Source organism: Rattus rattus, chromosome 5 (genome assembly GCF_011064425.1).
Source record: "Rattus rattus isolate New Zealand chromosome 5, Rrattus_CSIRO_v1, whole genome shotgun sequence".
NCBI classification, from domain to species: domain Eukaryota; kingdom Metazoa; phylum Chordata; class Mammalia; order Rodentia; family Muridae; genus Rattus; species Rattus rattus.
The window spans coordinates 8,582,381-8,609,564 of NC_046158.1; the positions used below are offsets into that span (position 1 = coordinate 8,582,381).

The window sequence follows — 27,184 nt, forward strand, 5'->3', positions numbered from 1 at the left end:
TGCTTGGGGCTAGCATGGCGTGGGGCCATGCTAGCACGGGCCAAGGAACGTGATGGTAACAGGTGTGGCAACAACCTGCCAAGGGGACAGTGTGTGAAAGCGGTAACAGAGAACCAGTGGGAACCAGTCATGCGCCTTATTAATTATACCACAACACGTCAACCCGTTCCTTTGTATCTGCCCTCTGCCCATGCAACCTCCCCTGCAAAAGAAAACAAACAAAACAGAGCAAAGCATAGGAAACGTCTTGTCGTGGAAGCAGCAGCCTTGGACCTGCAGGACTGACCCTTCCACACACTCCAGCAGTTCAGAGGTAGATGCTGGGGTGGGCCAACCCAAAGCCCTGGATCCCAGCCTGTGCGGTGGCTGAGTCGGTCAGCCTGCCATTTGCCGTCCCTGTGTCTATCCTCCTGGCACCAACAGTGCGGCTGTGATCCGTTCTGCACTCTGTCCCCGCCACCCACCACTGTCACACTCTGATGACGTCAGATGTGCACACCTTTCAGTTGAGTGACTGCTGCCAGCTTAGGCTGAGCATACAGGGTACAGGGCTCAAAGGGCAGAATTTAGCTTGAAGGTGGAGGATGAGGGCTGGGGGATAAGACCTGTCTCACCCGCGGGTGTGACGAAGAGCCTCACTGGCTGGATCTCATACAGACTGGAGTTCAGTGTCTGACCTTGCAGGCTATGGGACTTCAGTTCTATAAATGCCAGTAAGGTCTTCCACCATGTTAGCCGGTGACAACAAGGCACTTGGGATGCCAAGACTTCCCTTTCCATATCAAATCCCAACTGAGCAGCTCATTCCTGACTGTCCTGAAGTCCGTTCTCCAGAATCTTACCTGACCACATGACATGATTTAGAAGATGATGGAAACTGGGAAGGGTCTGTGGGACTATGTTGGACTCAGGCCACCAGCAAGGCAGGTCTTTTGGAAATAGAGGGGACCCTAGACTGGGCTCAGATCCTCTGCAGGGGAAGTGAACCTCAAAAGGCCTCACTGGAAGAACAGACATGCCCTGGGGACTATTTTAGGTTCTCTTGTGCAACCAGAGGCCTCCAGGAAGTGACTGTCTCCTGGGGATTGGAGCCCAAGATGGGGATCTAGGGTTCCTGCCCTATAAGAGCAGGGTACCCCTTGGAAGCTATAGAGGGGCTGGGAGCTGAGCAGTTGCCATGGTCGTGGGATCTGCTGCACTATTCGTCTTGAGCCTGTGTGTCACTGAGCTGACCCTCCATGCTGCTGACACCTGCCCAGGTGAGACACACTCAGTCCCTGAGAGCAGGTAACTGCCCACTCAGCACCCATCTAGTGTTCCCGTGCCCACCTCACCTGAGAAGCTCCTGTCAGCTCAGTGTCACCCTCTGAGGACAGACTCTGAGTGACCAGCACCAGGTCAGGTGGAGACTCTGTGGATCTGTGACTGCCAACACCCTGAGGCCTTCAGACTGACCTCAGAAACTTTACAGATGACGATGACACCGGTGTATCCACCTTCTTAGGGACGTTGGAGAGCGATACTAGGGTCCTCTAATCTGTGGCTGCCATATGCCCTTGGTAACTTTGGTACAGATGCACCCCGGAGTCTGCTGGTACACGTAGAGAAAGATTTGGGGTTGGAGAATGTTCCTGGGCAGCTCTGTCCTCCCTGGGGATATTGCTCCTAAGCACAGGATGGCTGTCTCGAGTGGTGGCATGGTTAGAGAAGGGACTCAGACAGCAAGGCACAGCCCACTGCAGGGAAGGAGCCCAGCAGGGAGACTGGACAGGGAAAAGCCTACGAGGCCTCAACCCTACACAAAGAACTCCAGGCAACTAAGGAATGCTGGGAGCAGGAGGGGTGGTACTTCCCACTAATTGATGTCGGCTCTGTGGACACACATACCAGTAACATTATATGGAATCAATGGGTTGTTTGGGAATTTATATGTATATAAATATATATTATATGTATATATGTATATATACACACATATATCATATAAATATACATATATGTGTATGCATATACAATAATAATTTGTGAAAATGAGGCCATGAATTTGAACATGGGAAGGGGATTTGGGAGGACTTGGAGAGAGGAAAGATGTTGTAATTATAATCTAAAAACAAACAAACAAACAAAACGAAACCCGGCAAGAAGCATCCAAAGTCAGTTCTCTGGTCTTTGAGATGAGCCCTGACCTGTTTTGATATCTCCAGAGTTCTGCCAAGGTATGCACCTTGCAAGTCAGCACATTAACAATACTTTACAAACTGTAGCAAGTTCTGTTTGGTTCCAGCTGTGCCTTGGGACATGCATGTCCCCTCCCCTAGAAGACCTCTTTTAGTCATTGCATGACCAACCCTCAAGTGTTGGAAGGGGAAAAAGTTACATTAACTCAGTTTCCTGTTTTTCTGTGACCATTTCCAAAGTTCTCTCTAAATTCTAGAATGATGGCAAAAATTTAGTTTTCATTCTCAAACTGAGTCCTTGCTACAGCCCTGAAAACATAGTTTTGAGTGTGTGTGGCTGTTTTGCCTATATGTATGTCTGTGCACCGGTGTATGCCTGGCATCTGTAGAAGCCAGAAGAATGCACCATTTCCTCTAGACCTGGAGTTACAGACAGGTGTGCGGTACCACGCGGGTGCTGAGAATCACACCTGGGTCCTTTGCAAACCTCTGAGCCATCTCTCTAGTACCTACAACCACTTGGGGCAGAGGAGACAGACACAGGGGGCTTGGGGGATCAGCACTGGTAACCGAAGGGCTCATTCTCACGCAGTCCCCGGCCACCAGACATAGATCTGTGCTGCATCCCCCTCCCGTCTGCCCAGCTTCCCAGGACAATGGTGGACCTCATCTCCAGCAAAGGAAGACCTGACTTCTGCCCCACCTCTTCAGAGGAGGCTGGCGATTCTGTCCTCAGCCCTCTGTCAGACATGGCTGAGCTGGCAGTTGCCCTCAGGGCAGGTGTCATATGATGCTAATACCAACTGATGCTTGTGCTGTTCTGCAGAGGTGAAGGTCCTGGATTTGGAGGGCTCCAACAAGCTCACCATCCTTCAAGGCTGCCCTGGCTTGCCTGGAGCCCTGGGACCCAAGGGAGAGGCTGGTGCCAAAGGAGATAGAGGTGTGTGCGGGGGAAAGGGGGTATATGGAAGGGGACAGCAATGGTGGAGGGGTCATAGAAAGGGCAGGGAGGTCTTCAGTAATGACGGGAGGTCTTCAGAAATGGCGGGAGATCTTCGGACTGTGGATGCCCACCTTGGGCCCTCCCTAACTCTGGGTGGACTTACACCGGGTACCTTGACAGAATGGCCAGTGACAAAAACTAGCTCCAACTAGACTAAAAAGACGCAGGAGGGCTTCTCTGGAGCATTTTAGGTGCTCCAAGAGGGCTTTGCAGCCCCGCCCCTGCAGCCCCGCCCCTGCAGCCCCGCCCCTTTGCGGCCCTGCCCCTTTGCAGCCTCGCCCCACTTTGTAGCCCTGCTCCCTGGTCCCTTATCAATGTTTGCTCTACTTGGCCACCGTAAGACATCTAGGCAACAGACACATTCACAGCCGCACCTGAAAGCCAGACTGTGGCTTTCTTCTTCACCTGCCTCACACGATAGTACAGCGGCTGAAAGGGACTAGCCCCTTCCTCCAGCGAAGAGTGGGGCAGCCTCCATCTGGGATCTGCTGCAGGGTACAGTCACTGGAACCCTGAACCACAACATTCCCACTTGTGGAGACCTCAAGCACACTGTTCTCTTCAAGTGGGGGACAGTGGTGGTTGGTACCTGTTTTCTAAGTCAGATGTGCCCTGGGGTTCAGCAGGAGAGCTCCTTGCTTGGGTACTCCAGGTGGAGCATGGTGTGGATCTGGTGGGGACAGGACAAACCTGGACACCTCTACGAGAAGATGCCAGGCTTGAAGCCAATGTGGGTGGCCCCAGACTGAGTCCCACTTGTCTGTTCACCTCTGTCATCCCAGTAAGTGAAGAGATATCTGTCCCCAGAGCCCTGATGAGGGACTTGGAAGAAGAGGTTATCCCATGGCCAGGATAAGATAGCTAGCAATGTGGAGGGCTGTTTACCTCTTGCTTTGGATCTCACTTCCCTATATCTAAATTGCTACTGGCATGCATTGCTAACTTGACTCAAAGTGAGAACTAGTGTGCCTGGGGCACTGTATCGTCATTAGGCCTGCAGAAGCGGTCCATCTGTAGAGGATGGTTAGCTCCACGGCATCTTTGGGCACACCTGACAGTGGAAGTTTGCAGCCTACAAGCTCCTGCAGAGATGCAAAGACCAGTGTTGTGCTGGGGCAAGTGTGGCCCTGAGATCAGAACCTGCAAGAAGGACCTTGTGACCGCCTCACAGCTTCCATCGAGCCAGGAGACATCTAGGGTTTCCATTGCTGTAATAGAACACTATGACCAAAAGCAACTTGGGAAAAACTCCCAGCTTGTAGTTAGTCATTCAGGGAAGGTAGGGCAGGAACTCCAGGTAGGAACAGGGAGGCAGCAGACGATACTGAGGCCGTGAAGAAATTCTGCTCACTGGTGTGCTCCTCAAAGTTGGCTCAGCCTGTCTTCCTGGCTCCCAGGACCACCAACCCAGGGATGGCACCATCCACAATGACCTGGGCCTACCAATATCAACCACTAATCAAGAAAATGCCCCACATGCTTGCCCACAGGCCAATGTGCTGGAGGCATTCTCAGTCCGTGCCCTCTCTTCCCAAATGACTCTAGCTTGTGTCAAGTTGACATAAAAACCAGCCAGCACTGGGTCTTTGAGCGTGATACAACCATACCTTTCTTCATGGACACTGTGGGGGAACCTTGCCCTCTCCTTATAGAGGCCTAGTAGAACAGCATCTCTAAAGACATCTTCCACTGTACAGTCACTGTGGCCTAGGCCTGGTCCACTCAGCTTGGACAAGGAGCAAACAAAAGCTTAGTGACTGAGTGCCTCAGTGTGCAGCCATGGATTAGGATACACCTCCCTCCCCACTGCAACCTCCCAAGTCATAGGGTAGGCTACACCCTACCCTCTGCACCCTCCTCAGTGAGCCTGGCTGTGGTCCCAAAGGTCACTGTGGCCAGCATGACAGGGTCAGGAGTTTGCTGCTGAGACAAAGACCTTCTGGGGGATAATGATGGATGCGTTGCTCAGAAATTATGTCTGGTTTTACAGGAGAGAGTGGCCTTCCTGGACACCCTGGAAAGGCAGGGCCAACTGGACCCAAAGGTAACAACTTGGCAGACAGTTGAGGGATGCTAAATCTGGTACCTTAATCTGCCTATAAAGACACAGGGATTGGAGAGAAAGAGATGGGGAGGGACTGCCTAACCCAGGTCCCAGTGTCTCTTCCCTGATGGCCGCATGGGTTGCCTGCCCCCTGCCCCTGGTTTCCAGTTCCTCAGTTGACCCTAACCAGTGCCTGCCTTGGGTGGCTAGCCCCTTTTGGTGGGTCTCCTGATTGACCAGATGCTCCGGGCACCAGTATTGTGTTCTCTTCCCTTAGGAGACCGAGGAGAGAAGGGAGTGCGTGGAGAAAAAGGTGAGCCTCTGTACTGTGTCTTGGGGGGTGTGCAAAGCTCTGTGTAGAGAAATGTCTGTCATACCTAGACATGCCTAGGGAAAGGGGCCTTAGACTGAGGTCCTAGTGTCTGGGCAGTGGGTAGAGTAGGTGTCAGGAGCCAGGATATTCAAATCCTGAGGGCTCCTATTCTAGAACCTGTTAGTGGTCTGTCTGAGTGATGAGCAAAACTGATTTGAATTCTTTTCTAATTGGTGCTTATTTATTTTTTTTAAAAAAATTATGAAACTTTAAGACACAATCTCATGTTTTCTTTATAATCAAGAGAGAGCTGCCTGGGTTTGAATGCCAAGGACATCCCTCACCCACAAGGCCTCCTGGGTAGACACTCTGGCAGAGTATAGTCTAAGTGCACTTGGAGCAAAGCATGCTGGGAGCCAGGAGGGGCTACCACAGCTGCAGAGGAAAAGCCAGGTAGCTGGAATGTGTACTCCAAGAGGAGGACCTAGGCGAGTCCTGGAATTATTCAGCTCATGTATTTAAGGGGCTATAGGGGCCAGTAGGGATGTAGCTGATGACCTCACATCTGTGACCAGAGTGTCTTCTCTCCCCATGCAGGAGACACTGGGCCCTCCCAGTCATGTGCTACAGGTGAGCACATTGCCTTCCCTGTCCCCATACAGATGTTCTCTGTCCCTGCCTCCACTTCTAGGCCCCTGCTGTGTGAATTTGTGTTTGTTCCTCACCTTCTCTGAGCATACCTGGGCTCCGGTCCTACCTTCATTTTCTGCTTCTATCCACAGGACCTCGGACCTGCAAGGAGTTGCTCACCCGGGGCTACTTTCTCACTGGCTGGTATACCATCTACCTGCCAGACTGCAGGCCCCTGACCGTGCTGTGTGATATGGACACAGATGGTGGAGGCTGGACCGTGAGTGTTGGGTTAGCTCCAGGTCACTGAACTCTCAGAACCCAAGTTCCATGGCTAACAGGAAATGAGCTATGTAGGATTCTGTCCCTTTGTACCTCAGAGGGAGCCCTTCACTCTCTGAAGATAGAGAATCAGAAATGCTGGCAGGTGACCTGTGCAAGAGAGCACACATGGAAGGGGAGGCCTCTGTGAAGCCAGCACACTCTTCTTCCTCCTGTGTGGCTTGGGACTCTTGTAGCTGCCGCTTGGTGTATGGGGCCTGCCATGGCCTATCTATGGCACTAGGTTCCCAGTGTTCTGAGGATTATGGTTTCCCGATCTGCTTTGAGGCTGGGTTCCCTGTGTTGACATCTGTGTATACCTCACTGTCCCAGGTCTTTCAGAGAAGGATCGACGGCACGGTGGACTTCTTTCGGGACTGGACCTCATACAAGCAGGGCTTCGGCAGCCAGTTTGGGGAGTTCTGGCTGGGGAACGATAACATCCATGCTCTAACCACCCAGGGTAGGCAATGCCGGCCGGAGTGGGTAACCTAGGGACCCTGAGACCTGGGCCATGAGGCAGAGGAGTCCCAGGTAGTTAGAGTATACAATGTTCAGCAAAGTCACCCCATGGCATGAGATCCCAGTCATGGTCTTCCTCAGGGAATAAGGAACTCCTCTAACTGTGGGATATGACACCTCACGATCCAGCAGATGTCTTGGGGAATCATTTCTCATCTCTAGCTGTTAATTCATCCAGAAGCCTTGCCTCTGGGTCCTACAAAAGTCTCCTTGCCTCTACAAGTCACAGAGAGAACAAGCTCCCCAAGTCCCTTCTCTTCCTGTGGTACAAAACACTAGCTCATGGCCTGTCTGATGTTTCACTGAAAATCACATAGCCTTTTGTCTCTTACCCCCTACCAGGTTACCTTATTGTGTCTGCTTCTGTGCATACAGTTTAAAAAAAAAAAAAAAGCTAAAACCTTGCACATCCAGGTTCAGGCTACTGCATTAGAGTACAGCCCTCTGGGAGAATCACAGACTAAAGCATGCTGGGTCATGCCAGGGAATGCTGCTGGTGGGTTTCTGGGGGCCGCTTTTAGAACAGACAGAGAAACCTAAAACACACGGCATCCCTGAGGTACTTCTGTAGACAAAAGATGTTGGCACCTACCAAGGTGAATTCCCTAAGGCTGCCCAGTTCAAGTAGCATTCATAGATATCAATACGATATCTGACTTCCACCTTAAAGGCTAAGCCTTAACCACCCTCCTCCACTCCCTGAAGGAACCAATGAGCTGCGGGTGGATCTTGCAGACTTCGACGGCAAGCATGACTTTGCCAAGTACAGCTCCTTCCAGATCCAGGGAGAGGCCGAGAAATACAAGCTCATTCTGGGGAACTTCCTCGGCGGTGGTGCTGGTGAGCTTGGGGGTTGGGGGGCATGCTGTGAAGTGGGGACTTCTGAACTACTCTGGGAGTAGAAGGGCCTGCTTTTCATCTCCCCCTGGTGGCCTTGAGCCATGAGCCTAGGTTTGACATCAGCAAAATACTAATATCTGCATCTTTAGGCCATGGGATGTGGTCTGTTAGCACTCCCAAGGGCCCAGCTCCATTGCATAGAGATTGAGGACCACTGACTACTATCTCTGATGAGGTCAGAAGGAGATAGTCATCTCTCCCTGGGTGCTAAAGCCCTATTCCCACAAAGAAAGAACTTATTTGGGCCCCCGAGTTAGCCAGCCTTCCAACTCTGTGACAGAAAACTGAAGGAAGTAAACTCAGAAGGAAGGAAGACTAATTTTGGCCCATGCTTTCATCCTTAGTCACTTGGACCCAAGGTGAGGTCATGGTGGAAGCCACTTGTTCTAGGGCCAACAGGAACCAGAGAAAGGGGCTGAAGGGAACACCTTCAAAGGCATGTTTTAGTGATCCTCTTCTCCTAAACAGGCCCTGCCTCCCCATTGTCACCATCTCCCGACGGGCTACTAGGAATCTATCGGTTACTAACCCACTGAGGTCTCAGCTCTCCCAATCCAGCCTCCTGACCCCCAAACAAGGCCAACAAGGCCAACAAGGCCAACAAGCCTTCATCTTACAACACTTTTAGGGGACGTTAAATCTCCAGACCACAGCAACCCTCATTTCCCAGAAGGACTTGTGGATTTGGAGGTGCATCTCACAGAATGCACTCTATAGCGTGCATACCTGGAGACAGGGGATTGGAGAGATTCCCAGTTTGAGCCGGGGAGCCTTGGGGCATGGCCACGCCTACTTAACTGCTGAACTCAGAGCTAAGTGAGGCAGGTCCCATCCTCAGGAGCTTTCTTGGTGACAGCTCTGAAGCGTACACACCCACTTTGCACCATATTACCTTGGACTTGTAGAAAAAAACAAACAAACAGAGCAGGGAAGGAAGGCTTTGATCGTGATCGGTGATAGGTGGATAGGGGACCCAAGGCCATTGTGAGCTCCTTGTGACCTTATGCCCAGTAGGGAAGTAGAAAAGGATGAATCCTGGAGGCCTGGAGGCCTGGGGCCATTCTTTGGTGCCTACTGAGAAGGCCAGGTCAAGAGAAGTCCTAGAGGGACACAGGCAGCAGGAGACAGAGAGCCAGTCCTGGTGCTACTGTTCAGCGGGCTCCCAAGGGAACAGAGAGTGTGTCTAGGGAGAGAGATGCCAACAGCCACCGAGTTTAGCATCTGTGTGATGCATGTTCTTTCTGGACAGGTGACTCCCTGACTTCCCAAAACAACATGCTTTTCTCCACCAAAGACCAAGACAACGACCAGGGATCCTCCAACTGTGCCGTGCGTTACCATGGAGCCTGGTGGTACTCTGATTGTCACACTTCCAACCTGAATGGCCTCTACCTTAGGGGTCTCCATAAGAGCTATGCAAACGGTGTCAATTGGAAGTCATGGAAAGGGTACAACTACAGCTACAAGGTTTCTGAAATGAAGGTGCGCCTCATCTAGCTCCCCACAAAGAGAGTGCCCCTCCCAAACTCTAGCATACCAGCAACAGGAGTCTTCTATCTTTCTTCAGCCAAGGAAGGAGTGTGCCTACCCCGCCCGGCTCTGCTCATTGCCCACATTCCACACAGCCCATGACCTCTGACCTGACTCTCTTCACTTACCTATATTCTCACCACAAAGAAAAAATTGAATTTACAAAAGCTGCGTGTTTTCTGACAGACGGGTGTCTCCAGTGTGTGTGTGTGTGTGTGTGTGTGTGTGTGTGTGTGTGTGTGTGTGTGTGTGTGTGTATTACTTTTGAATAATTCACCATATCTGAATCATCCAGCAGAGTTGTCTAACACGGTCAGAAAGGGTTGGAAAGTCCATGTATAAACAGCCAATGCCTTATCTATCTCCTTGGGTCATTTACCTCTGACCTCCAGCTCTGCTGCTACCGTAAGTGACTTGTCCCCATTCCATGTCCCCTTCATGGCTCGCTCATAGCAATATACATGGTCATTAAAAAGTTGCCTTGGTGCTAGAAAAAAACACTCCTAAGAGGCTGGAAGCATGCACGAGCCCTTCTGCTTTCTGTGTAAGAGCTTCTGTGAGCCAGCATTTCCCCTGACTAGCAGATGTGGTGAGCACGGTGCCCAGAGTTGGTGAGACGTGTGCTTGAGGTGCCAGAGGGGAAGGTGCAGAGGGGCCTGCCTCCCCCAGGGCACATGTGAAAACCACAACTCTAGCTGTCGGAGCCGAGGCGGGTAGAAACGAGGAAAGGTATTCCTCACAGACTAGGGCTAGAACTCCCTAGGACTCAAGGAGGTCTGAGCAGGAGGAAGAGAAAGTTGGGTATTCAAGGTAGACCATCTGCTTATCAGACACAAAGGGAGGAAAATAAGGGTAGGAAAATAACTCTACACAATCAGGTTTATCCCTTTGCTTGTGATACGGGCACACATTCAGTGGCTTAAAACAACAGTCCCCTTGCTCACAGTTCCAAAGATAATAAGACCTGTAGAAAGTCAACACACTGATGTCCTTTTCTCCTGATGCCTGAGAGAGCCTGACCTCCTACCTCCTCTAGCTTCTTAGGCACCCTGGCTTCTTTGCCTGTGGTTTCTTTGTCTGGCTTCAAAGACAGCAGCAGCTAGCGATCTGTCCCATCTGTCACCTAGAATGGGTCTCTATGTCTGACAGAAGATAGACGTGGTCTGCTTAGAAAAGCCAGGTTCCTCACAAGTCTTAGGGAGTTCCAGCCCAGTTGTTCCTTGGAAGCTTGTTACAGATCCAAACATCAGGCAAGAAATACTTAGCAGAGGGCCTGTTACCCTACCCACAACACCCCATTAAAAATAAAATAGAAAACCAACCAGGATTGAGGACATGCCTCAGTTTGTAGAGCGCTCGACTAGTGTGCACAGGCTAGCTTTGATTCTCAGAGTGGGCACTGGGCATGGTGGTGCACCCCTGTTATCCAAGCATTCGGGAGACGGAGTTCACAGCCGTCTCAGGCTTAAAGCCAGACTGAGATTCACAAGCCCCTATCTCAAACAAATAAGCAGACAGCAGTGACAAAAAAGTGGAGTTGGTGGGCATAAGACCACATGGGGTTCTGAGTGCTAGGGTGACCTCGGGGAAAGCAGCTGAAGTAGTGAGACAGAATATGGAGTCCCGGGCATCGTGAGAGTTTAGGGCCATTAGTTATGCTTTAAGGGGAGTTGGCAGGCAGGGGACTGGGTTTTAACTAGGGATCCTAGTGCCAGTGTGGCCTCTGGGAGAACAGCCAGAATTGTGGGCCAGAGTTTGGAGCCCGGGACATGGGGTGCAGTTTGGGGCTATTGGGTGTAGTTTAAGGGGAGTTGGTGGGCAGAGGGCAGAGTCTTACCTGGGTTCTCTTGTGCCAATGTGGTCTCTGGGAAAATTTCAGAGTCCTGAGCCCAAATATGGATGTGCTTTAAGGAGAGTGGGTGGGCAAATGACGGTTTCTTACCTGGGGCTCCTAGTGCCAGTGTGGCGTCGGGGAACAGCAGCCAGAGTTGAATATTAAGCCCCGGCTATGGTGTGCAGTTTAGGGCTGTTGGGTGTGCTTTAAGACTAGTTGGCAGGCAGAGGGCGTGGTTCTATCTGGGTTCATAGGTGGAAGCATGGACTCCAGCAAAGCAGCCGGAGGTGTGGACTGGAATACGGAGCCTAGGGCATGGGGTACAGTTTGGGGCTGTTGGCTGTTTCAAGGGGAGTTGGCTGGAAGAAGGTGGAATTTTGCCTGGGGTTTTTTAATTCCAGGGCAGCCTCTTTGAGAGTAGCCTGAGTAAGGGGTCCATATATGGATCCCAGGAGTTAGGGTACATTTTGGTGCTTTTGGCCGTGCTTTAAGGTTGATGTTGGTGGGCAAAGGTTGGGTCTCTGGTGCCAGTGTGGTCTCAGAGAAATCACCTAGAATTGAGGACCTGAACATGGAACCGTGCAACACAATGTAATAATAACAGCAAAGTCTCCCAACAGGTCAGCAGAGGCGCGAGTCTGGCTGGAGGTGTAGGCTGGTGGCCGAGCACTTGTCTAAGATGCACAGGGACTGAGTTCCAAAGGCAGCACTGAGCAACACCAAGAAGGCATGGGTTTGAGCAAACATCGCACAAAATCGATTCCTACGTATCTGTTAAAAGGCTGCAAATAATTTAGACCTCTAAAAACACCCTCATATTTGTAAAAAGAAAAAAAGTTTCAATTTGTTTATGAAGATGATACTTATCGGAGGAATGCAAATCGCAACCAAATGAGATGCTAATACAGGCTACTGCTCATTTAAGCTCCTCAGTAAGAAATGCCACAGTTAGGGGGGCGAGGCATCTGCTCGCCCATGGAAGCACGCAGAATGCTGTGGCCAATCAGAAAACAGTGAACATGGTTGATGTCATGGAAGGGCTCAGTCATGATCTCACACTCACAGGTGCCCTCCATGGCATGGAGGCACACTGTGGCTACGGGATGTGTGGCCTGGGATTAAAGACCCTCAGACCAGAGCGAGTCCCAGATTAGCACAAGGAGAATGCATCAAGCCCCACAAAGACCCTCCTTAGCAGCAACAGACGGCAGCTGTCCTCATCACAAAACGTGGGAGTCGCCAACATCATAGTGCATATTTTAATTAGTTATTAATGTATGCATGTATTTTTGTGTGTGAGTATGAGTATATGCACATGTGTGTGCAGGGGCGTGCCAAGGACAGAAGAAGGCATTGGCTCCCTGGGAGCTGGAGTTACGTGCGTTTCTGATTTGTGTAACTTGTTCCATGGCTGCTGGAACCCAAACCCTGGTCTTCATGATTGCACAGACCAAATTCTTCCCTTGAGGCTAGCCCCTCATATAGCTATTTTTTAAATGCAGCTCATTTTTTTTATGCACAAGCATATTTAAATTGCCCCATTTTGTTTTCACTTATTTATTTAGTGTGTGTGTGTGCTGCACATGCATATTAATTCACAGGTGAGTCTAGAGTGCTATTCTTCAGTCATCCTGCATACTATGTATTGGTTTGGCTATCTGTCTATCTGTCCATCTATCTGTCTGTCTGTCTATCATCCATGCATCCATCATCTATCTATCCATCTATCTCTATATAGAAATCTATCTATAGAAATATTACTATAGTTATATAGTTAGATATAGAGATAGATATACATATATATATAGACGATTATAGATATATAGGTATATAGATGATTAGATATAAATATATAGACACAGAGATACATAGATATATGGATACATACATATAGATAGATAGATAGATAGATAGATAGATAGATAGATAGATAGATAGATAGATGATACAGATGATAAACAGATATATAGGTATAATTTGAGACAAGATCTCTTGTTAAGACCTGGGGCTTGCTGGTCAGGCCAGGTTGACTGGCCAGCAAACTCCAGGAATTCTTTTGTCTCTCCCTCCTCAGCTCTGGGATTAGAGCTACATGCCACTGCATCCACTTAAAATGATATTTTTAGATTGTCTATTTTTCTATTTCTATGTATGTTTCATCTATATACATATCTATGCACCACATGCACGCCTGGAAGAGGGCATCAGATCCCCTGGGACTGGAGTTACAGATGGTTGTGATCCACCATGTGGGTGCTGGGAGTTGAACTTGGATGCTGATCCGTCACTTCAATCCATGCACCCATTTTTTTTTTTTTTTCGGAGCTGGGGACTGAACCCAGGGCCTTGCGCTTGCTAGGCAAGCGCTCTACCACTGAGCTAAATCCCCAACCCTGATGCACCCATTTTTATGTGGGTTCTGGGTTCCTTACCTGACTTAGTCCTCGTGTTCTCTAGGCAAGCCCTGACTAGCTGAGCATCTCTGGTACTTTAGTGTAACTGCTGTTTTCCTTTGTGGTAGGACTCTCCACTGGCAGCTGCTGCTGTTGCTGCTGTTGTGGTTGTTTGGTTGTTTGGTTTTGGTTTTGGGCATCTTATTTTGATTTATGTGATTATTTTTGTGCAGAGCTGAGGGTAGAATAGGGGGCCTTGGGTGTGTTGGGTAGAGGATGTTCTCCTAATTCACACCTCAAGGCCAAGCACTTGGAGTAAGAACACTCAATTCGATAGATTTGTTTCCACCGGGAAGTTAGATGAAAGCCTTGTTCCTCAGGTAGAGACTCCCTGCCATGTGAAAAACTCTTGGGGTTTTGGTTTTCAGTCTTAAGATGTCCCTTTGAGTCCCCCTTATGGCACCTAGGTCTTCGATGGAGACATCACTGTTAGTTCCAGGAGAGTTTGGCATTACTTCCTGAAGCTTGAAGTCTTTGGAGGTCCTGACTCAGTTAAATCAGGACTCTGGGCTATGGGTATTCTTCTGCAGGGTTGCCCATTTCCCTGATTTCTGTATCCCCTGGGTTTCTGTTCCCACAAATCCCTGCTTTCTCTATGTCTCTGTCCCTTTGGATTTCCTGCGCTCCTGGGTTCCTGCTCCCCTGGGTCCCTGATCCCACTGGGTCCCTGCCCTTCTGGTCCCTGTTCTTTAGGTCCAGTCTCCCCTTGAGTTCCTTTTCCCTCTGGGTCCTTGTTCCCTTCTGGTTCTCCATCCCTCTGGGTCTTATCCATTTGTTTTTAGAAGGAATCTGACCTCCCCTAACCCCTTCTATCTCATTAAAGAATATGGACATTGACAGCTCTATGTTCTGATTTGAATCGTAGTTTAAGTTTTTTTGAAAGGTTTATTTTACCTAGCATTTTATTTTATCCAATGCCTGTGAAATTATATAAAGTTTTATTTTATGTATACATAATCATGAATGTTATGTAATATAGTTGGTGGCTTTCATTTCTCAACTTTACAGTTATTTTCCAGGTTACAAGTGTTTGCATATTTAGCTTTTTAAATAGCTACTAAGTCACCTGAAGAAGTGGCCGTTCTCTTACCGTGGACTTGGAGCCTGCATAGATAGCATTCCACGTGCGGGTTTTTGCAGGCTTGTCTCTGCACTCGAGTCTTCTCCTAGGAGCGAGTTCTCTGGTGAGCATGCTGACTCGGAAAACATGCACGGTCACTGCTGTGGGATCAGCCAGATTCTGCTAACACCAGGCCACTGCCAGGCCCCAACTGCCAGGTCCCAATGTCAGGGGGCAGATATCCTCTGTCACCAGTCTGTCCTCACTGAAGGGATGGCTGGGGTCCTTTGGACATGTGGCCTGTTTGATGTACTGCCACAGGGCTTTTGTGTGTATACAATATAGTTACATGTGCAACCATGCACATGGAGGCCTGGGGCCAAACTGGGTGTCCTCCTCTATCCCACTTTATTTTATTTTATTTTTTAAGATTTACTTATTTACTATATATGAGTACACTGTAGCTGTCTTCAGACACACCAGAAGAAGGCATCGGATCCCATTACAGATGGTTGTGAGCCACCATGTGGTTGCTGGGAATTGAACTCAGGACCTCTGGAAGAGCAGTCAGTGCTCTTAACCAATGAGCTTTTAGAATCTGGTTGGAAGGGCTATGACATTTTTTGTTTTTGGTTTTTTGTTTGTTTGGTTTGTTTTGGTTTGTTTTGGTTTGGTTTGGTTTTTTTGAGTATTCCTGGATGTGATGGGCAGTCAGGACCTGGGACCTTCAGTACCGCAGATGATTATGGGGCAAAGAAGAGCTGACTGATCCTCTGGCTGCCAGAGAAAAGCTCACTTTAGAGCAGTGTTCTCAACCTTCCTAATGCTGCAACCCTCGTGTTGTGGTGACCCCCAGCCATAAAATTATTGTTGTTGCTACTTCATAACTCTAATTTTGCTACTGTTATGAATTGCGATGTAAGTATCTGTGTTTCCAGATGGTCTTAGATGACCTCTTGAAAGGGTCATTCAACCCCCCTGTCCCCGACACACACACAAAGGAATCACCACCAACATGGTGAGAACCACTGTTTTACAGGGATGTGATGCCCAGGAGGAAACTGGGTAGGGCAATCCTCCCAGAGAGGAGTCACTGAAACCGAGCTTACACGAACCAGGTTAAGGTTTCAGGCAGTTCCTGTTCTCATGACCCGGAACGTCTACCCCCTGCCATTTTGCAGAACAGTGTGGATGGCCACGTCTGTATCCACAGCCAAGCATGTCCTGTGATGGGAGCTTGGCCAGGCTTGGTTAGGGTATGTTTCTGACCTGGAGTCCCTTATCTGGGCTGCCAACCTGAGCAAACCTCCTTTTGTAGCCCAGTGTGTGGCTTTGGACATCCTGCTGTGAAGGTACCTAGGCCCACACAAAGATCTCCTCTGAAAATGCAGTCTCCTTTGTGGGAAGGCCTCCCTGCCCAGACAGACTCTCCTGCCAAGCAGCCTGTGCCTGCAGGCTGCAACGACTTGGTGGACATGCGTCATAGGTGCTGAGAGGCCCCTGGTCTGGGTGGACAGGAGACCCAGTGGCAGCATCTCAGTTTTTATTATGAAATGTGGTGACTCTCCCTTCGACTCCACGGAGGGGCTGGGACTCCATACCACAGCAGTACAAAGCTCCATGAGTCCTAGTTGCCGACTTGGGACAGATGGGGTTTCAGATGGTGCCCAGCTCTGCCGCCTTACTGGCTGGGACTCCTGACACATGGCGTGGTGGGTGGTGGGTAGGAGGGACAGAGTCTCCGCGCAGCTCCAGGAATCACACCATTGGTCGCCCCCCACCCATATGTTGCAGGCTGACAAGTCGCTATGACAATGACAACCGCAGAAGTAGCTCAGAACCACTGAAGAACATCTGAGGCACACAGTGGAGGCAGCACTGGCACAAAGCCCAGCGAGCTCCGGGCCTGCTCACAGGGGCGCCCGTCTCCTCCACTTGGCCTCCTCTCAGATGCAGTGCATTGAACAAAGCACCTGTCGCTCCGGGATAGACACAAACGCACTCTTGCTGGTGCCCGGGCATGGTCAGGGCCGATCATGACAAGCAGATTAGGCCCAACATGTAGTCCTTTCCCCTAGCCCCACCCAGGCTCCCCTGAGATAGTTGTTAAATCAGTGGGCCATGTTCCCTGCTTCTCTCTGTATCTACTGTCCTGAGGCCGTCTCCCTGAAACGATCCAGGCTCAGGCAGGAGGAAGTATGTATGCATGCAAAGGTGTGTTAGGTTACTGTTCACATGGTAGGTCAGTAGGCTCCTCTGGGGTCCCTCTCTCTCTCTCTCTCTCTCTCTCTCTCTCTCTCTCTCTCTCTCTCTCTCTCTCTCTCCTCCTCCTCCCTCCCTCCCTCCCTCCTTCCTTCCTTCCTTCCTTCCTTCCTTCTCAGGTGTTGCTCCTCTGGGGCCCCCACTCTTTCTTTCTTTCTTTCCTTCCTTCCTTCCTTCTTTCTTTCTTTCTTTTTTGGAGACATTTTCATTTTCTTCCCCTAGCGTGGTCTATGCTGTAGGGGTTTGAGTATGCTTGGCTCAGGGAAGCGACACTGTCAGGTGTGGCCTTGTACCAGGTGAGGCTTTGTTGGAGGAAGTGTGTCACCGCGTAGGCAGGCTTTGAGGGCTCCTAGTACTCAAGGTCTGCCCAGTGCAAAAGAGAGAGCCTCCTGCTGACTGCCTTCCAATCAAGGTGGAGAACTCTCAGCCCCTTCTCCAGCACCATGGCTGCCTGGACGCCGCCATGCTTCCTGCCATGATAATGGACTGAACCTCTTGAAACTGTGAGCCAGCCCCAATGGAATGTTTACTTTGTAAGAGTTGCCTTGGCCATGGTGTCTCTTCAGAGCAACGAAGCCCTAAGGCATGTGCTAAGTGGGCCTTCTGACTGGCCAGACACTCACAGCCCAGCACTGGAATCACAAGTGTGCACCACGATGCCTGGCTCTTTCCATGTTTCTGGGACTCTAACTCAAGTCCCTCCGGTTTGCATAACAGCCTTTAGCTATCTCCCAGCCAGGAGGGATTTGTATGGCAAGGCCGAGTCACTATATAAAAAGGCTGGTTACCTACAGCCACTTGAAACCTTCCTTCTCATTCTTTAAGAATCTGGAACTGTGCAGGCATTTTCCATCACGAAAGCCCTCGGCCTCCTGGAGCCTTCAGCTGGCTTCATGCCTGCTTGCCAACTGCTAAGCTCTTCTTTTCCTTGTAACACCTAGCCAGGCCGCCAAGAAAAATAAACACATTCTGTTAGAATCCTGTTTTTCCAGCTCTCTCCTGGGGACCATAAAGGATGTTCCACGCATCCGCCCTCAAAGTTGTTGCCGGCAACACATTGATCAGACACGAGTCTTCTGCCACGCAGCCCACTGTCAGCACCGAGGTTTGGGCTGTAGGTTAAAAGCAAAAAGAGACCTGCTATGGAGTCCTCCATGAATCTGCAAGAGAGCGTATGAGTATTGTGACAAACCCCAGGGTCACCATTGCATCCTCCCCACAATCCTCCCCGCAACCTCTGCCCCCGGTACAGCCTGGCAGCGTGCCTTGGGATTTTCTACAGGGCATAAAAGACTCGGGAGCCATTAAGTGTCGGCTGAACATTCATAGCGAGGCTCCATCTTCTGCCTGCCTGATGGGTTTAGAAATTTGTCCTTCCCACAGGAAGAGGACTAAAGATCAAAGTGAGCACATTGCCCTGTTCTGTATGAAGGCATCTCCCACAAACCTTGTTGACCAGAGAGTCCCCTGGCATGACGGAAGCAGGAGTCGTATAAAGTTACAGTCTCTTCCCCTAGGTGGGTGTCCTGGGTGTGGATTGGAATGCGAGCTGTCTGCATTTGTGCTCCAACAGTGAAGTGCCCAGGGCTGGAGCGATGGCTTGCTGGGTAAACCTGAGGCCCTGAAATAGTTCCCAGGCTCCACGTAAAATCAGGTTCCATGGTGATGTGATGTCAGCGCTGAGCAAGCAGAGGCAGGCGGCCCTCCAGGCGCTCCTTGGCCAGCCAGTCTACTGAAAGAGCAAGCAGCAAGCTTCAGGCACTATGGGAGACCCTAGCTCAAAAAGGAAGGAAGGCATCGAACAGTGACTTCTGATCTTCTCATGTGCACACTTGAGTGAATGCACTAGCACACACATGTCCACACACATGCATATATCACACACACATACACACACAGACACACACACACAGAAACACACACACAGACACACACACACATGTGCACACACATGCATACACCACATCACACACACACGTGCACACAAATGCATATACCACACCACACACACACACACACACACACACACGCATACACTACACCATAGCATACACACACATGTGCACACACATGCATATACCACACCACACACACAGACACACACATACATGTGCACACACATGCATACACCACACCACACACACATGTGCACACATGCATATACCACACACACACACCTGTGCACACACATGCATACACAACACCACATACACACGTGCACACACATGCATATACCACACCACACACACACACACACACACACACCCTTAGAAATACACCCAAACCTGATAGGTGGGGAGCACATCCTAACTCTGGAGAATTGTGGGGAAAACTTGGGCCACGCTGGTTAAAAAAAATCAGCTCATCCTTCCTTCTGCCCTGAAGTTTCCAGTTGGAAAATTTGTGGGGTGCTACTGTAAAACACCCTCGTCTTGGGGAGAGCAGGTGCAGAAGACTCATAGAAACAGGAGCGTTCCCAGGAAGGTGTGGTACCTGTGGGTGCCGGAGCTTGTGATGTGTGCTAGGTTTAATTTGTATAATCTGTGGGGAGGAAAAGAGAAGTCAGGGGCCTGAAGCAGTTTTCTGAAGGCGGCACTTTTGCTGTCCTGGAGTATGGCGGGGAGCAGGGGGCTGTTTCAGGTTGGGGTTTTCACTTCTGTTGCTAACACTTGGGCCACCATACTTCCTGAGATGATGGATAATGGTCAACTTCAGGTGGAAGTTGATTAGAGAAAGGAGAAGCCAAGGGCTAGGAAAGTGGTCCACATATCAGCACATTGCCACAGCAGGAGAGATGGAGTGAGGGGAGGCCGGCTAGTGAGTTAGCTCCATCAGCGGTGGACTCTAAAGAGCCTCACGGCACAGTGTGCCTCTCTCCTGAGGCCTTGCCAGCACTGCCTGGACCGGTCTGTTCTTACTCTTCTTCTATCGTGACCAAATACCTAACAAGAGGCAACTTGAGGAAGAGTTTATTATGACTCAGGAGGCGAGGATACAGTCCACCATGTTAGGAAGTCTGCAGGGACATGGGACTGCTTATTGGTGTCTGGGTGGATCTGGAAGCCAAGGAAAGGAAACAGGAAGCAGGTAAACTATGGAGCCTCAAGGCCCTTGGGACTGGAAAACAGCTCAGCAGTGAAGAGTACTCATTGCTCTTCCAGAGGACCAAGGTTGGATTCCCAGAACCCACATGGTGGTTCCTAACCATTTATAATTCCAGTTCCAGGGGATATGGCGCCCTCTTCTGGCCTCTATAGGCATTGCAAGCACATACAGGCAAAACATTCATAGACATAAAAAAAAAATCTTTAAAAAATTTTAGAACAAGCAAGGAAAGCAAACCCCAACACCTGCTTCCAGTAATCAACTCACCCCATCCGGGTTCCACCGTAAGCTTCACAACCTGTAAACTTTTGAACCTTTTAAAAGTATACCGTGAACTGAGAAGAGAGTATTTAAATGCATGAGGCCATGATGGTGTTTTATATCTAAGCCATAGTAAATGGGATCCCATTTCAGAGGAGCAATGGAGTGCTTCCCAAACCCAATCAAGCACTGAGCTTACAAAGGAGCCTCTTGTACTTCTTCTTATCGATCCCCCCAGACACCGAGTCACTGGACAGGTGTTACGCTTTAGATGTGGAATGTCTCCCGAGGCCCATGTGTGAAAGCCCAGAAGTGGGGTCTACCTGGAGTTTTGTTCTGCTTTTAATACTGGATATGTGCCCTTCAAGCGTTCTGTGGGACTCCTTCTCCTTCTCATTCCCTGATCATAATGTAAGTGGCTTGCTCCCCTGCACATGCCAACTGGGTCGTCATGTGCCCAACTGACCGTGGACTGGAGTTTCTGAACCCATTAGCCCAAATAAGTCTTTCCTGTAGAAGTGCAAGGCAGCCAGCATGGTAGAGGTTAATGGCCTCTGGTCTTTTGTTGTAAGGATGGAAACCCAGTTTGCACAAACCAGCCAAGGAACCTGTGATCTGCAGAAGAGGTAGCACATGGGACCAGAGAGCATGGGTGGGGAAAGAACCTCAACTTGGCTTTTAGAAAGAATGGGAGCCCTCACCAACCAAGGACCCACAGACACTCGTCCACGTGCGTACCTTAGTAGTTTAGTTTCAGAAGGTATTTCTCTCCCACACATCTTGGCCGTTTTATAAATATTTTTTAAAGTCTTATTAAGATGCTCATAAACAAATTACATCAAAGATTAAAATTTAGAATTTATTTATAAAAATTATTTTTGGCTCATCACTCAGTTAAGCAAAAATTTAAAAACAACACTTTAGGGGAGAAACTTTCTAGCTTGACAGATTAAAAAGTGTTTTTCTCTTTAATCATTTATTTTTGTCTCCTGTAACAACGGCACATACTTGTGAAGGTAAATGTTTTTTGAACAAGCATCTCTCAAGATTTAACCTCAATTAATCACAGCTTCCGAACGCTCGCACTTCCTGGGGGAGCCAGCATCCCAGGAGAGCCTGTGCACATTCAGAGACCCAGACCTGGCCTGGGGCTGGGGCTCGGAAGAAGAGCCCATGCTTAGTACAGGGTGCCCCGGCTTTGACCAGCTCCACGTTACCTAAGCTGGGACTACACAGTGCCCGGCTCAGCCCTGCAGAGCACAGGAAGATGGAGACTTAAGACTATCCTTGGCTCCACAGGATTTCACCTGACCTACATAAGACACTGACAACACACTCAGCCACCCACCCACTCCCCCACTCACTCCTGTACCCACTCACCCACCCACTCACTCCACTCACTCCCCCGTCCACTCACCCACCCGTCCACTCACCAACTCAGCCACCCACTCACTCATTCACTCACCCACTCACTCCCACACCCACTCACCTACCCACTCACTCACTCAACCACCCACTCATTCACTCACCCACCCAGTCATTCTCCCACTCACCTACCCACTCCTCCTGTACCTCCCTTACCCACCCACTCCTCCCCACCCACTTCATTCTCCCACCCACCACTCCTCCACCCCTCCCCCACTCACCCACCATCCACTCACCTATATACCCCTCACCTAGTCCCCACCACCCACTCACCTACCTCACCTGACTCACCCAGTCACCCCTCACCCACTCACCCCACTCACCCCTCCACTAGTCCACCTCCTTTCCCTACCTTCCTGAGGTCCTTTATGGAGTCCTGGGCTGCACTGGGGATCCAGAAGCCTCCAGGAGGAGAGGGACTGGTCTGGGTTGGACTGCTTCCTGGGTCAATAGCTAGAAAGAAAAGAGCAAGTGGAGGTGAGGGGGAGGATGAAGAGGAGGGGGAGGGGAGGAGGAGGGGAGGGGGAGAGAGCTGGGCAGGTGTCCCAGGGAATGCCACCCAGGGTGGGGGGTTGTCGAAGGCACTTGAATTTTAATTTCACAAGGTAAAGCATTTTACAAATATAAAAGTTCTACAGTCTTACAAATTCAAATAGTTTCAAAGTTTAGTCTCCTTATTAAAAATCTAACATCTCTTTTTTCAAATCCCAAATCCACAACCGTGGGTTCCTAGAAAATTAAAACAAATTTAAATACTCCCTCAGTTCCAGAGGGCAGAACCAGGGCATAGTTCCAATCTGAACAAAGCAAAACCAAACTTCAGCGTGCAAGTAATTCAATGCCCAGTGTCTGGAATTTCCTCACCATGTTCTGGGTGTTAAGGCCTGGGTAGCTGCTGACTGTCTAGCCAGCCATTTTATGTGGTTACTAGTGTTACCTCATGTACAGGTACGAGGAGACTTTCTCATGCCTGAGTGGGTTGCAGATTCTTATGCGCTGTGCTTTGGTGCTCTTGGAAACCAATCACAGTAGAGCTCAGCTGGAACTGCTTTGTATGGTTACCCACAATAAGCTTGGGCCAGACCCAACCACCCAGCAGCACTGGTTTCTGAGGTTGACGTGGGCGTCCGTATGCTTACATGCATACCATCCTGATATGAACATAGGTGTGCACACACGCCATCCTGATACACACACACACACACACACACACACACACACACACACACACACGAACGTACAAATTCAAATCCTAGCAGTTTTTGTCTTCTGCATCATTGATGTTGATTCTAGAATTCGCACGGAAAAGCACAAGATATAGAATTGCCCCAAAATTCCCAAGGGCGGGGTGAGAATGAAATTGAAAGCTGCGACGTGATTTCATTTGTCACTACGATAATGATACCCCAATATATTCCCTATTCCAAAATCCTGATTGGTGAAATAACTTGGTACAGATTGTGGATTTCAGGCTTAAAAGCCGTGTGGAAGTCAGTTCCCAAGTTTGGTCTGTAGCCCTGATCGAACAGTCCTGGGGTGAATGCTCAGTAAACTATCCGGGTCTGAATGAGATCGGTGTTCATGTGGTTTGTTAAGGCAACTCCCGGACCCCAACACTGGGCTCCTCCAGAGGGCTTGGGTCATTTCTCTGGGTCTGTCCTCTACATACAACTTGCCTTCTAGACTCTGGCTGGTTCCACTCCACCGCTGTTGCTGGTGGTCATCCATGGTACTGTATCTCCTCTCTTGCTGCAGCCAGCTACACTTTCACCATTAGCTTCTCCAGGAGCTGCAGCCTCAGCTGCTCTCTGTGACCCTTTCCTGCCTTCCAAACCAGCACCACCTGGCGACTCTTATGCCACCACATTTGACTGCCAGCATAAGGCACCATTCTGGCTGCCTCTGGAACACAGCTTCTGTGTGCTGGCCCTGAAGCAACGCTTGCCAGAAGACTTCACCTCAGTGATGCTAATGTCCAGCCCCAGGCAACCAGTGTCCATCGTCCCAGCAAAGCAATGGTACCGTCCTGCAGAGAGACTGGATTCTCACTGGCAGCCAAGAGTGCCTGGGATACCAGCACTCAGGCTCTTGTCCCCACTTCTGAGGCTGTGACAGTCAGAAACAGAAGTGAGTGACCTAGGTTCCTCAGTCCCTGGGATGCCGAAGGGTGGTTATGCTCCCAGCATCCCACAACAATCTCTCCTCTCTATGCACCTTCAACATAGGGTTTCCACTGAGATCCCAAGCCTAGTAGAGACTAGAAGAACCTAAGAGATGTGTTCCTACGTGGATCTTCCTAGAGAAAGGGGGATCAAAAGATAGCTAAGGCTTCATAGCACGTGCTGTTCTTCCAGAGAGCCTAGGTTCAGTTCCCAGCACCCACAATGAGGCAGCTCACAGCCACCTCCACCATGTCCTCTGGTCCGAGTGGCACCACCACACCCATAAACTCCTTCAAGCACACAACCACACACATAAAAATACCTTCTCCCTCTTTTTAAATGAAGGCAGAATTTAGTCACTGAAAGTTCCACATTAGGTATTCAGAAATTGAATTCATTTTGAACAACAAAGGAAAATGTGAAGTCTTTGGTGGGTACAGAACTGCCCACAAAAATAACACATGAGCAGAATGGAATCCAAGGAGCCCTGAATCCCTAGGACGAGTTCCCACTGTGGGAGCTTAGGGATATTTCTGTCACCCTCCTGCATCTGAGGAGGCCAAGGCTCTAAGCAGGGGCAGAGGGTTCACAAGGTTCACACTGTCCCGGCCTGCCCAACCCCACACCCTCTTCCACTGCCTCTCTCAGAAGACGCCCTCCACAGCTCCAAGTGTTGCCAGCGTTGCTGCGGCCGCCTCCAGAGGCTGAGGAGGGAGGGGGAAGAGATGAGAAGGGAGGCTCTGCAGCTAGTGTTTGTGACACAATGTATCCACTAACGGGACAGATGTAAGCAGCTAGTGTTTGTGACACAATGTATCCACTAACGGGACAGATGTAAGTCACCCAGAGGAAGTTCTGAACCTCTACAGACTTTCTAAATACCAAGAGAAGAAAGAGCTCTAGAAAACCTGTAGAAATTCCCCGAACATCTGGTTACTCAATAACTTTCTTCTAAATACCACAGAGAGCAGAGAAGATCAAAAGAGAAATGTCAACCGATTTTAAACCAAATGAAAACAAAAGCCCATGAGGTCTCAGAGCCGGTGAGCAGCACTGAAGTAGCCTAGGAGGTCAAAGCAGAAAAGGCTTGTGAGGAAGAGGAGGGGGAGCCCTTTTCTACCTCAGACACGGGGATAAGGAGCAAATGAAATCCAAAGGCAGAGATGATGGCTAGTAATGAGAAAGACAGGGATGGTAGAGTAAAAGCAATAGAACCAAAGCTGATTCTCCAAGAAGGTCAATAAAATTTACAAACCTGGAGAGAGAGAGAGAGAGAGAGAGAGAGAGAGAGAGAGAGAGAGAGAGAGACAGACAGACAGACAGACAGACAGACAGACAGAAAACTAAAAGAAGAATGGGGAGAGAAACAGGGTGGGAGAGAGACACACACATGCACAGAATACAGAATATATATATTCTTTGCTTTTCTGTTGCTGAGATAAATACCATGGCCAAAAACAACCTGTGGAGGAAAGGGTGTGTTTGGCTTACAAGTTAGTTCATTATCAAGGGAAACTGAGACAGAATCTTGAAGCAGAAATTGATGGAGGCCCACTGTCTACTGGATTGCTTACCTTCCCTTCTTATGTAGCCCAGACCTACCAGCCTAGGGATGGTACCGCTCACAGTGGACTGGACCCTCCAGTATCAACTGGAAATGAAGAAAATGCCCTCACAGACATGCCCAAGACTAATCTAGTGCAGGCAATGTGTTCAGTTGAGATGCCTTCTTCTCAATATGTCAACTACCAAGATCAGCAGAGCAGAGGTGGGGGTGGTTTGGAGGAGGCAGAGGAAGGGAGGGAGTGACAGAGCAGGAGAGAGTAAGAGTGAGAGCCTCAGAGAGAATATCAGTCACTCCTAGGAGTAGATAGATAACATGAATACATATTCTGCAAGTATTAAATGAATTTATAGAGATATTACTAAAAAGTCTGTGCCAATAAATTCAACAGCAATTTATTTTCTTTCAAACTCAGGAAAGACACAGCCTAGAGCCCACTAGATGACTGAGTAGATGAAAGCCATTAGTACCATGTGCGACATCTGAGTCCAGTCCTGGGATCCTCACAGTGGAAGGACAGAACAAAAAATGACCTCTGGTCTCCACGTGTGCAGCATTGCATATGGGTGAATGAACACACACGGACAGCCCCACCCCCATCATACACACACTAAAATAACTAAAATGTTAAGAAAAAATACAGAGCCTGAACAACCCCCATATGGATAAAAGGAATTGACAAGATGGTCAAGATGCATGCATGCATGCATGCGCGTGCACACACATACATACACACACACAGAGACACACCAGACACACATACACACACACAGAGACACACAGACACACACATACACACACACACACAGGCACACACACACACACACACAGAGACACACCAGACACACACACACACACACACACACACACACACACAATCCTGCAGTGTGGCATTGCTCTAAAGGTAGTTTCTTGATCAATGAAGAGAACAGTGTCCATGGAGGAAACCCAGGCCCCTGTGGCTTTAAGGATGAAGCCATCCAGACATAATAATAGCAATTCTTCCCCCACTATTTTCTGAAAATCAAGAAGTTACATCTATTTCCCAACTCATTCTCCAAGGCCAGCCTTCCCCCGCACTAACGCCAGACAAAAATTACCTCAAGAAAAGAGTAATGATAGATCAATAACCTTTGTGAACATGGCTGCAACAATTCCAAGCAAGATTTCAGCAAATTGAACCCAACAATATTGTGTGTAAAAAGGATGCATCATGGCAGTTGAGGTTTAGTCTGGAAAGGGGAGGTGTGTTTACCATTTGGAAATCAATGGTGTTCTTCATCTTACCGGGAGGAAATGGAAAACCACATGGTCATGTCAAGAGAAATGGAAACATATTTGCAATAGCAGTCCATTCCCCCACTCAGAAGCCCTCAGGAAGTGACCAGCAGACAGTCATAGCAAGGACCAGCTTGAAGCAGCACATTTCCACTCTCTTGTGCCTTGCACATGGGTCTGAAGCCCATACCATGGCTCTACTGAGGGTCAAAGGTGACAACCAAAACTCCCTCGTCGCTGAGATCAGCTGGGGAGCAGGGCGTGTCTACACTGTGCTCCCTCTGCTGCTTCTCAGAGCCCAGCTGTGGCTGAAGAAGCGACAGGTTCAGCTTCCATAGGG

At 49.4% G+C, this 27,184-nt stretch overlaps 1 protein-coding gene across 1 annotated transcript; it reads left to right on the forward strand.

Moving 5' to 3' along the window:
• Positions 1-1,148: 1,148 nt before the first annotated feature.
• Positions 1,149-9,625, forward strand: LOC116900068 (ficolin-2). The gene is made up of 9 exons (XM_032901859.1): positions 1,149-1,259; positions 3,004-3,117; positions 5,171-5,224; positions 5,502-5,537; positions 6,135-6,167; positions 6,320-6,447; positions 6,822-6,951; positions 7,716-7,850; positions 9,160-9,625. Exons 1-9 carry the CDS (start codon positions 1,178-1,180, stop codon positions 9,405-9,407), a joined length of 960 nt encoding a protein of 319 aa, XP_032757750.1. The 5' UTR covers positions 1,149-1,177; the 3' UTR covers positions 9,408-9,625.
• Positions 9,626-27,184: the final 17,559 nt, after the last annotated feature.

Coding starts and splice junctions, on each gene's coding strand:
- LOC116900068 (XM_032901859.1), top strand. CDS start 1,178: ATGGTCGTGGGATCTGCTGCACTATTCGTCTTGAGCCTGTGTGTCACT. Junction 5,225..5,501: donor AGGGCCAACTGGACCCAAAG/GTAACAACTTGG, acceptor CTCTTCCCTTAG/GAGACCGAGGAGAGAAGGGA. Junction 6,168..6,319: donor CTCCCAGTCATGTGCTACAG/GTGAGCACATTG, acceptor TTCTATCCACAG/GACCTCGGACCTGCAAGGAG.